At 36.8% G+C, this 12,128-nt stretch overlaps 1 protein-coding gene across 3 annotated transcripts; it reads right to left on the bottom strand.

Moving 5' to 3' along the window:
* Window positions 1-16: 16 nt before the first annotated feature.
* Window positions 17-8,825, bottom strand: zgc:175214 (uncharacterized protein LOC557610 homolog). Of its 3 annotated transcripts, none has more exons than XM_048196335.1 (6): window positions 7,607-8,825; window positions 5,938-6,088; window positions 5,118-5,160; window positions 3,478-3,519; window positions 2,333-2,415; window positions 17-771 (listed from the first exon to the last, which is right to left on the bottom strand). In XM_048196335.1, exons 1-6 carry the CDS (start codon window positions 7,629-7,631, stop codon window positions 648-650), a joined length of 468 nt encoding a protein of 155 aa, XP_048052292.1. In that variant the 5' UTR covers window positions 7,632-8,825; the 3' UTR covers window positions 17-647. The 3 variants fall into 3 exon arrangements, with proteins under 3 accessions (XP_048052292.1, XP_048052295.1, XP_048052294.1); XM_048196338.1 differs by lacking the exon at window positions 7,607-8,825 and adding an exon at window positions 7,479-7,588; XM_048196337.1 differs by lacking the exon at window positions 7,607-8,825 and adding an exon at window positions 7,300-7,452.
* Window positions 8,826-12,128: the final 3,303 nt, after the last annotated feature.

The following is a 12,128-nucleotide window of genomic DNA, read 5'->3' as shown; positions in this document are numbered from 1 at the left end:
AAATCTTTATCCACCATTTAGGAAGGTTAACCACAAAAACATTTTATTCAAAAACAAACAATACAAAATAACAAGAGAAAGGAACAATTCAAGCAATGAACACAATAAATGGAGAAGAACTGCTGGTTACTGATTACATATTGAATATTTCTGTAAGGACTACGCAGGATCTTTATGAAGACCTGTAGTACCAGTCAAACAGACAGTGCACTACACCTACACCCTATTGTCACATATATACGGCAGTCCATCGACAGTAAAAGTTTAATTGCCGAAGTCTAATGTTTTCTTTTGTTTCCTGGTTAGATCCCCTGAGGCAAACTCCTGAGATATTTACCTCTCGTTTTGACGTCCGTTACCCAGCATGCACGGTGTGTCTCTCGTTTTAGAACCTCGGCACGATACTACTTTAAAGAATATTGTGGCACGATATATAGGAGATTATTTTAATGTTTGGCTACTGGCAAAATGGTACTGAATCACTAGTGGAGGCTGAACGTTGTCGTCCTGGTATCTCGCGTTCTCCGGGTCCGCTGTGGCGGTGCATATAGATGGCTTTGGAGAGCCTTAGCAGGTCACGTGATTTGTTCCAACAATCGCAGAACTGGAGGGTGTTAATCTGGCCGTGGGCCGTACAGTTTTTGGGGTCACACCTCCTCTGGGTCTTGCAGCCCCTCGGCTCCTCGTGGGGCGTCGGCGTTCTGTACACGCATGATGGGTTTATTGCACATCGGGCAGACGCTGCGGATCTCTAACCATTTCAGCAGGCACCTGCAAGTTACAATGAAAGATTTCTTTAAAAATATGGTTGCAAATGGCAAACTATGGTTTTTGCACTTTGGCAGTTTGCTTGCCCATGCAAAAATTGCCACCACAATGCTAGGCTGTTGCTTGTACGTCGTAAGAGTGATACTTAAAGGGTTAGTTCATCTAAAAATGAAAATTCTGTCTTTAATTACTCACCCTCATGTCGTTCCAGACCAGTAAGACCTTCGTTCATCTTTGGAACACAAATTAAGATATTTTTCATAAAATCCGATGGCTCAAAACACTGCTTCATGAAGCTTCGAAGCTTTACGAATCTTTTGTTTCGAATCAGTGGTTCAGAGCGTGTATCAAACTGCCAAAGTCACGCCCCCAGTGGTGAACCATTGAAATTTTGAAACACTCATGACATAACGAAGCCTTGTTTACTGAAATCATGTGGCTTTGGCAGTTTGATACGTGCTCCGAACCACTGATTCAAAACAAAAGATTCATAAAGCTTCATGAAGCAGTGTTTTGAAATCGTCCATCACTAGATATTGTTGAATAAAGTCGTTATTTTTATTTTTTTTCCCTTGGTGCACAAAAAGTATTCTCATCGCTTCATAACCGGTTGAACCACTGTAGTCACATGAACTGTTTTAAATATGTCTTTAGTAGCTTTCTGGGCATTGAAAGTGCTAATTATCTTGCTGTCAATGGAGGCCTCACTGAGCCATCGGATTTTATCAAAAAATATCTTAATTTGTGTTCTGAAGATGAACGAAGGTCTTTAAGGTGTTGCACGACATGAGGGTGAGTGAGTTATGACAGAGTTGGGTGAACTAACCCTTTAAATGTCTTCAGGACTCTGATGCATATTATAAGAGTTTATTATTCAAACATCTAGATTGCATTGCATTATATTATTATTTTTTATTAATATAATTTTATTTTTATTTTATATATAGGAGAATGTAAATGGACTTGACTTGAAATAGACTGTTATTTCATATATACTACCTTTCAAAGATGTGGAGTCCGTACATTTTTTTAATGTTTCTGATAGAAGCCTTTTTGCTTTTATGCATTTATTTAATCAAAAAATATAGTACAAACAGTAATATTATCATTACCTGCTTTCTATTTTATAATTTAAAATGTAATTTATTCCTGTAATGGCAAAGCTGAATTTTCAGCATCATTACTCAGTCTTCAGGGTCACATGATCCTTTAGAAATCATTCTAATATGATTTGATGCTCAAGAAACTTATCTTATTATCAGTCTTGAAAACAGTTAATATTAGGGGGAGGTGTCATCAATATTTTGGGTCCGTTTTCCCACTGTTGTGTTTATTAGGAGTTCTCTAACATAGTGGCCTCAAATCGATAAATTAAAGCCACAAAACTTTAATTTTGATTTCCTGATGTCATTAAAAATAAACATGCAAAGGCAAGTAATGTGTGAAACTGTGACTGATGTGTTTCCTGTGGAATTCTGCAAGCTCTATATTCCAAGCAGGCCTTGGCATAAGTAAATAAGTAAATGTCTCCCGTTAAGTAAACACTCGTTACTGTGGAACTCACTTCTTATGGAAGGTGTGTGAACACGGGCACACGCCCAGCTCGTCTCTGGTCTTGAATTCCTCTAGGCACACGGCACAGGGCTGCTGTGACGCAATAGACAAAACAAATTTAGTGTCCCTTTCTTTTACACACATAATCCAAACACTTTTTATCTGTTAAGCAGTAGGCTACAGGAATGCTGGCTGTAGCCTTGCCAACATTGTCCCTTTGTTTTGGTTTCAGTCACACTTTTTCCTACTGCTTGAAGGGGACTGGAAATCTACAGAAAATCACGTCTGGGCTCCCATAATGCAGTTCACCAGGTGGTTGAGAGGACCAGAAAATCCTGCAGAGGTCTATTTGCATAATCAAGAATTTCCCCTGAGGTTTTTACTAATCAAATGAATACATCATAACCTAATTGAGCCTCGCTTGTGAAGGAATTTTTAATGCACTACGTGGGAGATATGAAATGCAGAACTATCTTTGATTCTGACACTTGTGTTCATAAATAGTTTTTCTCAAGAAACGCTGCCAACGTAATCAACAGGATACTCAACTTAGTCACATAATTTGATATATTTAACCCTATTTAGTGTGTAATGCAAATGAACTTTCAGCACAGGTTTTCAGCTAATTCCATTACATTTTATAAGTAATATGTCATGATTTCCTCTAAAAAGTACTTTTTAAAACTCTATATGCAGAATTTCTGATTCTAAAAAATGCTGGGTTAAAAACAACCTAAGTTGGGTTAAATATGGACAAACCCAGCAGGTTGGGTTAAAGGGCACCTATTATGCCCTCTTTCACAAGATGTAATATAAGTCTCTGGTCTGGTCAAGTTTCAGCTTAAAATACCCCACAAATTTGCCCCTATTTGGGGGGTGAGCAAAAACATGCCTTTTACTATATTACTATATTGCTGGCTAAAAAAATAAATCCAAAATTGGTTGAAAAAAATGGCTGGGTGAAAACAACCCAATCCCTGGGTTTGTCCATATTTAACCCAGCAGTTTTTAGAGTTTACTTATGCTGTCTGTGACATTTTCCCTTTAAAAATAATGGTTTGAGCTTTCTGACGTCATACAAATTTTAGACCACATAGTATAAACTATGTGGTAAAATGTAAACATGTTCTTTTACAGAGAGCTTATGAAACTTACTCCCAGTAGGCTCAGCTTCTTTCCTGCACCTTTCAACACCACCTTTAAGAGAAAATAAAGAAAAATGACAATGTGTTGTTTAGTGTTAAAGGGTTAGTTCACCCAAAAATGAAAATAATGTCATTTATTACTCACCCTTATGCCGTTTCACACCCATAAGACCTTCATTAATCTTCAGAATGCAAATTAAGATATTTGTGTTTAAATCCGATGACTCAGTGAGGCCTGCATAGCCAGCAATGACACTTCCTCTCTCAAGAGCCATTAATGTACTAAAAACATATTTAAATCAGTTCATGTGAGTACAGTGGTTCAACCTTAATATTATAAAGCGATGAGAATATTTATGGTGTGCCAAAAAACTAAATAACGACTTGTATAGTGATGGCCGATTTCAAAACACTGATCATGAAGCTTCGGAGTGTTGATTCAGCGGTTCGGAGCGCCAAAGTCACGTGATTTCAGCCGTTGGCGGTTTGGCACGCGATCCAAACAGTTGATTCGACACGCATAACGCTCTGAAGCTTCTTGAAGCAGTGTTTTGAAATAGGCCATCGCTAATTAAGTCGTTTTTTTGGCGCACCAAAAATATTCTTGTCGCTTTATAATATTAATATTGAGCCACTGTACTCACATGACCTGATTTAAATATTTTTTTAGTACCTTTATGGATCTTGAGAGAGGAAATGTCATTGCTCCCTATGAAGGCCTCACGGAGCCATCGGATTTCAACAAAAATATCTTAATTTGAAGATGGACGAAGGTCTTACGGGTGTGGAACGGCATGAGGGTGAGTAATAAATGACATTATTTTCATTTGTGGGTGAACTAACCCTTTAAATCGCTTCAATTAAAACTTTGTAATTTAATTTCCGAACAGCCCCTCATCAGCCGTTGATACAAGCAGATAGCCACGCCCACAACTCACGCCATTGGTTGAGTCAGCGTCGTTGCGTACAGAGCCGTTAAATGGTTTGTGTAGGACTGATTGACTGAACAGATAAATCGTTGTGGCGAATTTTCATAGAAGTCCACAGAAACACTTACTGTTTGTAGTTTTCGATTAACATTAGCATATACACGGTGTACTTACAGTTGTCTCTACATTGGGATAGAATAAATTATTTTAATAATCAAAAAGTTACATATTTGATCGATCTCTATCAGGAAAAAGCCACTGTAAGTAACTGAGAATTGACAAGTGTGCTTTATGTATCGATTAATGTGTTTTCAATTGCAGTTTAGTCTAGGTGTTTCTCTTTACATGTTACATAGCACTTTCTATGAATACAATTTGGAGTCTTAATGCTTTTTTTTTAAAGAAGGTCACATGTTTTTATTGTGAGTTTCATTACATATTTTATTTTATTATTATTATTATTATTATCTGACATAAATTCAGAGGAGCTTGACCAACATTGTATGAAGGTAAGCACCTTCTTCAACCAATTTTTAAAAAGACAAAATGACCTTTCATGCGTTTCTGTAACATATTCATGGAAAATCTTGTGTCATGCTTGCATGCTAACTATTTATATAAGCAAAGTATATCATGAAGGTCATCTGTTAGATTGGATTTCATCAAGACTCTGGCAAAGACTATGCTATATTTATATCTAACTGTATTGTTTTAGGCCCACCTCATTGTAGCTGTACTGCTCCCTTGTGCCTTGCTGTTTCAACCTGTAAAGAGAAGAGAAAAAAAATGAAACAACACTTATATGCTTCCTGAGTTCAACTGCAAAAACTGCTGTGGGTGGTGCAAAAGAGAGATGTTGTGATTGTGTAAATCATTTTGTTGCAGCATTTCCTGTCAAACTCTCATATGCATATACGATACTTCTATACTAATTTATACTAATAATTTGTAATTTATACTGTCATCTTAAAGTCTGACAAAGTTTTTAAATGTAAATTAAACTAATAATTAATTTGTTAAATAAAATAGTATTTATTATTCATTAAATGTGTGTGATTAGCTAACAGGGAATGATCTGACAAGGTTCTCTCAAATTTATGAACAAACGTTCTTCCAGTAACGTTAATAGAATGTTCATTCAAAGTTATCTGGTCTTTAAAAATGTTATCACAACGTTAGCACAAAAACATTATCTGTACAGCATTCATGGAATGTTTTTTTCCTGAAATATTTTAGTTGGACTTCCGTCTGTTTTGTTGTTGTTGTTGTTGTTTTTAATGTTACTACTGATTCAGAGAACATTCAAAAGTAACATTCCCATAATGTTCACAGAATGGAATGTTCCCTTATAAAACATTCAAAAATAATATATTCTTATATATAAAAAAGAGTGAGAGAGAGAAATGCAAACTATATACTAAGTTCCAGACATCTTTCTGTGTCTTTCTACATGTCGTTACAGGAGCAGAACGCAACAAAGGACACATCTGATTTGTGTAACAGCAGTTGTGCGGGTGTGGTGAGTGTGTTTGGGTTCTTGCCTGAACAGATAGCAGCAGAAGATTACACTGAGCATGAAGATGAACATGCCTATGCCCAGTACGATGACGTACACATTGAGCGGCAGACGGTAGATGTCTTCTTCTGACATATCACAGTCTGAATGCTGCAGCCCTAGACCACAGAGGCAGCCTACACACAAACACACTCAAATCAGCAGTTCAAACCAAACACAAGCAGGAAGAACACAGCTCTTCAGTACGCCCACTTTCAAGGGAATTTTTGCAAATTAGCTATGCAGAAAACAAATATGAACAACTGTGGATTGCCTCCAACAAACCACCATCTGGCCTTTCATGAAGCCATATGTGTGTTATAAGAGTATACCATTCATACTTTACTGTTATCTAACCATGTAAGTTGTTCTCCATTCATATTCCCCCAGTCAGTCAACGTACTGTAAGAGTTAAAGATTAACGCAGCGTCTGCAAGAATCCCCCTTAGTTTGAGTCTGTGGAACAATTCATCTAAGGTGCTTATATGAAGGGGCTTCCACAGAGATTATTGTAAGCTTGTGTCATTCTGATGGGGACGGTATGAAGAGATTTAATGTGTGCCATATGCGCAGGCAACAATTATTATCATTATTATTACGTTTTGTCATATACAAAGGCAAAATATTTAATTTCTCTACAGTAATACAACTGAATACATTTTTGTTGAATTATTATTTTTATTATCATTCTTATGAATGATTATGACTGAATGAGTATGATATTTTTTATTGTATGAATGGAACTCAAAGAATGCCATGATACATTTTCGTATTCTGATTATGGTCTATCTATATTCTGATTAACACTTTATTCAGAAAAAGAGCTTCACATATATTCCATATATATTAAGCAGAATAACTATTGTTTCAACATTGATAATAATTTCTTTTTATTATCAATGTTGAAATAATAGTTTCCTGAGCAGCACATCATCATATTAGAATGATTTCTGTTGGATCATACGGAACTGAAGCTGGGGTAATGATGCTGAAAATGAAGCTTTGATCACAGGAAGAAATTACATTCAAAAATATATTCAAATAGAAAACGGTTTAAATGTAATATTTCACACTATTACAGTTTTACTGTATTTTTAATCAAATAAATGCAAACTTGGTGAGACTTATTTCAAAAACATTAAAAAAATCTTACTGAGCCCAAACTTTTGAACATATATATTGGGGGTCGTATATATATATAACCCAAAAATATTATTAATACATAAATATGCTGTCTTATTTCCTTTATCTGGTTTAGGCAATCGGGTTGACGCGTTTACATGACATGACGTACACGTAATCGGAATCTGAGCAATTTCCGATAATCAGAAAGCATTTTTTTACTTACTGAGCATTACTGTCACTGAAACATTTGACTTGTTACAGGTCGATTCATGTTTTCATCTAAAAATAAAACTCTAGACATATCCGTTTTCAGAAGAGCAAAAGGCTGACAACATGCGGGTTGTTAAAAACAGTCTCAACATAGCACGAATATTTCAACAATCTTGACAAGCTACTTTTGACCTTTCTGAATTGTTCCCTTTGACTTCTTCAAACTGTTTTCAACATCCTCAGCAGCACGTCAGTGACTAATGCTGGGGGAAAAAAACAAACTCAAGTTCAGCTTGGACTTTTTCGCAAAGGCCACTCACCGTTACACCATTGGAATGGTTGCATGTAATCTGACTCCAAGCACTGCTGCTGCAAACTCACTGCTTGTCTGGAACAGGCAATGCGGGGGCTGGAGGACACAACCAAAAACCAGATTCCAGCTTGACTTATTCCCGACAATTTGCCACTGTGCACCCTTCGTTGTTCCCGTAGGTCCGACGGGTCTAAAAACCAGCTCTTAAAATGATAGGGTGTGCTGTCTTGATTATAGTTCAATTATTCCTCCATTCATTCCACTCTTATGATGCCAGCATCGAAGAACAAAAGATTTCAATCACTCTTTGGCTCCGCTGATGTGAATATGCACAAGGTGCTTTGTTACAGAGACAAAGGGAGCATAATGTGCCCTTGATATTCTTCTTGTCTTTGAGAACGAGTCCATATGTGGCCGAATGGCACTTCAGATGTGATCTTCTTTGTGTAGTCACACACAAAAGTTAACAAATTCCTTGATAATTCCTGCGTCTGGTGGTTTAGTGAGCACTAAACATCCATACGTGCAGAATTGTGAACAACATACGATCCATCTACAGTCTTTGTTATCCTTCAAACCCTCTTGCAAAAGACTTTGGCATGCCTTTGAGTCTCTTGTCGGTTATTCCAGCAGTTCTTCCTTGACGTCGCTCTTGGCCTGCCTTGTTTTTTGAGGTATATTCCTTTATCGAAGAGCAGGCCCTTTAGAGAAGGAAGAGAACGGTATTTTCAAGCCACTGGAGTGTTTATGTGTGTGTGTGCGCCTGTGTGGGGGAGTATTTTTTCTCTCCACCTAAAACCATCTGCTCTCTCAATCCTTCCATCAAAAAAGTAGACAAAAAACGAATCGTCCCTCAGCTCATTTAACAAATATCCCAGCCAAAACGCAAGCATCTGGGGGTTAAAGATGTGTGCTAGTGAGGCTGGCCAGTAATATTCTCCAGGAAGGCTCCTGCGTCTTTCCTGGCCGCACACATTCAGTTTGTAAACAGATCTGTGCTCATGTGATCCTGGTTTGCCTCGCAACTCTGTCCTCCAATCCCTCCCTCCCTTCCTGAGCGATTCCCCTCCTCCAATCCCTCACGCTCTCACTGCGCGACTGCAGTCACAGGATGGCCTCCTCTTCTTCTGTGTGTAAAGGCTGCAACATTTTAGAGGAAGTAACGGCACATGCATGCGCTCTGCTGCAGAAAAGAGAAGCCGAAGGTGACAGACAAAACAAGTGAGAGTGAAAAAAAATGGGGCAGAATGCATGAGTTAAAGCGGTGACACGTATATGCAGCACAGATCAGATCAGATACAGATCATGTTTCTGTCTGACCTACTAAAGCACTGCCATGATGGAAGCCTGTTTATGTTCAAACACAGAATGTAACTGTAGCTTTTAAACAGAGAAAGGGCGGAAAAAGAAACAACAGACTCAGGCGACCAACCCCCAACACTGGTGCGAGATTCTGCTCTAGAGAAAACAGCTGCTGCTTGCCTAACAACCATGTGCTCCCTGTGTCTCTGTTTGTTGCACTCAGCAATCTTGATGACTTATCTGTGTAGTGCACAGTTCAGTTTCATGTCAACCAGATTATTTGCTGGTTATCTAAAGGCTGGAATATACTACATGACTTTTAAAATCTGAACAGATTTTAAAACACTATGTGTCACACACTTGCTGGCTTTGTAAATTACAGAGGCATTTTACACTAAACGACAGAGGATCACACAATACCAGACTTTCAAGTCATTACGAACACAACAAACTCATGCAGAAACACTTGCCTTTTTACTATCCCTGACAGCATCATAGTGACGGCCCAGATCCCGGACCCAGCTGTCTGGGTTGGAGATGCATGACAAATGAAAACAATAGGCTATGTGTTCTAAAATCGGCTCAAAATATCAACCATGTTTGATATCCTCCGAATGGATGGAATCAAACTTTGAAGCTAAAAAATTGGAGTCTATGACCGTCATCCACTACACAAATTTCTTGAAATCTGTCAACTCAAATCTGCAGACTGGCTCTGACTTTCGGCGACTAGCGTCAACTTGTCCAGACTGTAAATTGGGGCAAAATCTCGGCAAAAGTTGTGTAGTGTAGTCCAGCCTTCATTCTAAGGCCATTTCACACCTGGTGGTCATGACGAAGTTAATATACAGTACAGTCCAAAAGTTTGGAACCACTAAGATTTTTAATGTTTTTAAAAGAAGTTTCGTCTGCTCACCAAGGCTACATTTATTTAATTAAAAATACAGTAAAAAACAGTAATATTGTGAAATATTATTACAATTTAAAATAACTGTGTACTATTTAAATATATTTGACAAAGTAATTTATTCCTGTGATGGCAAAGCTGAATTTTCAGCATCATTACTCCAGTCTTCAGTGTCACATGATCCTTCAGAAATCATTCTAAAATGCTGATCTGCTGCTCAATAAACATTTATGATTATTATCAATGTTGAAAACAGTTGTGTACTTTTTTTTTTCAGGATTCCTTGATGAATAGAAAGTTCAAAAGAACAGCATTTATCTGAAATACAAAGCTTCTGTAGCATTATACACTACCGTTCAAAAGTTTGGGTCAGTAAGAATTTTTATTTTTATTTTTTTGAAAAGAAATTAAAGAAATGAATACTTTTATTCAGCAAGGATGCATTAAATCAATCAAAAGTGGCAGTAAAGACATTTATAATGTTACAAAAGATTAGATATCAGATAAACACTGTTCTTTTGAACTTTCTATTCATCAAATAATCCTGAAAAAAAAATATTGTACACAAATATTTTGTACAATTGTACACATTAAATGTTTCTTGAGCAGCAGATCAGCATATTAGAATGATTTCTGAAGGATCATGTGACACTGAAGACTGGAGTAATGATGCTGAAAATTCAGCTTTGCCATCACAGGAATAAATTACTTTGTGAAATATATTCAAATAGAAAACAGTTATTTTAAATTGTAATAATATTTCACAATATTACTGTTTTTTACTGTATTTTTAATTAAATAAATGTAGCCTTGGTGAGCAGACGAAACTTCTTTTAAAAACATTAAAAATCTTAGTGGTTCCAAACTTTTGGACTGTACTGTATGTAATTCATCAGTTAGAGCGGTAATGTTGGCTACACTTGTATACGTGTTTACATGTGTCTTGACAGCTTCAGATAAAGCCACAATAAGTTTGCGGAGCGAACTTGTCAGTCCATCTTGATGGATGACGCAGAGGAAACTCTGACCAATAAGAGGACAGTTTTACTCACATGTGACTTGCATAATCACATTTTGGTACACTTTGAAATGTTGCCTTGTGAAAGTGAACTGAACCAAGAAGAAAGTGCAACATTGTAACAAATTTAGTACCTGTTTCGGAAAAAAGGCAAAGAATCTACGGGTCTAAAAACTGCCTAAGTATGCCATCCACTGTCTTACAGGTCTTACCCTCATGTCGTCCCAAACCCGTAAGACCTTCGTTAATCTGCGGAACACAAATTAAGGTATTTTTAATGAAATCCGAGAGCTTTCTGATCTCCTTATACACAGCAACGTCATAACAAATTTCAAGCTCCAGAAAGGTACTAAAGACATCGTTAAAATAGTCCATGTGACTGCAGTGGATCAACATTAATGTTATGAAGCAACGGGAATATTTTTTGTGCACAAAAACAAAACAAAAATAACGACTTTATTCAACAATCTCTATTCCCTCATTATAACAAACAATTGTGTAAATTATGCAGTCAGTTTAATTTATTGTTACAGAACTTCTTGAGATCGCAATGAACTAAAATGAGTGAGATTTTTAGGGATTATAAAGGGAGTGCCTTTTGCGCACTCTGCCAAATCCCGCGTGCGTAATCTGTTAAAATTAACAGTGGTTTGTGAACATAAACACTTTATTAACAAATAATTTATCAGCAGTGTTTATGTTGGGATATAGGTTGTGCTGTGACAAGTAAGTTAAAACTATTTCAAGGAAATCTGTTTAAATGTGTTTTTAAATGGGAATCGCATCTCCTTACCCTGGTGTTGGTTCACCCTCTGCCTATGATCAGAAAATTCATATTTAATGCATTATTACACAAAACGGAACTTGAAACATAATTAGGGCTTATTTATAAATGACTAGTATCACTCGCCGCCTTCAGCTATTTTGTTAAGTCTTTGTTACACATCAATATGCTACAGATGTAGGCTAGCCTACATATTTTTATTGCTATTTGGTATGTATCGTTTTTATTATTGTGTTGTTTGAGGAATTGAAAAGCTTTTGTGTCTCGTGTTTGCAAAGTATATTGCCATAATGCAAAGGGGTTTAGTTTTTGGTGTAGTTTGATCTAATTAGGATCAACCAGATTGTGTTTTTGTGGTAATATAGAACTTTATTTCATTACAGAAGTCTATTTCTTTAGATATAGAAGTCTATTTCATTAATTAAATACGGGACATTATTATTTTGGTGAACATCTGTTTCTCAGATTATAAAAATGTGTGCCCCGTATGAAAACCTAATGCCCCCATTCTATATGTT

Source organism: Megalobrama amblycephala, linkage group LG7 (assembly GCF_018812025.1).
Source record: "Megalobrama amblycephala isolate DHTTF-2021 linkage group LG7, ASM1881202v1, whole genome shotgun sequence".
Taxonomy (NCBI): Eukaryota; Metazoa; Chordata; class Actinopteri; order Cypriniformes; family Xenocyprididae; genus Megalobrama; species Megalobrama amblycephala.
Note: the sequence above shows the minus strand (reverse complement) of the source record. Positions and strands in the feature narration are given on the sequence as shown.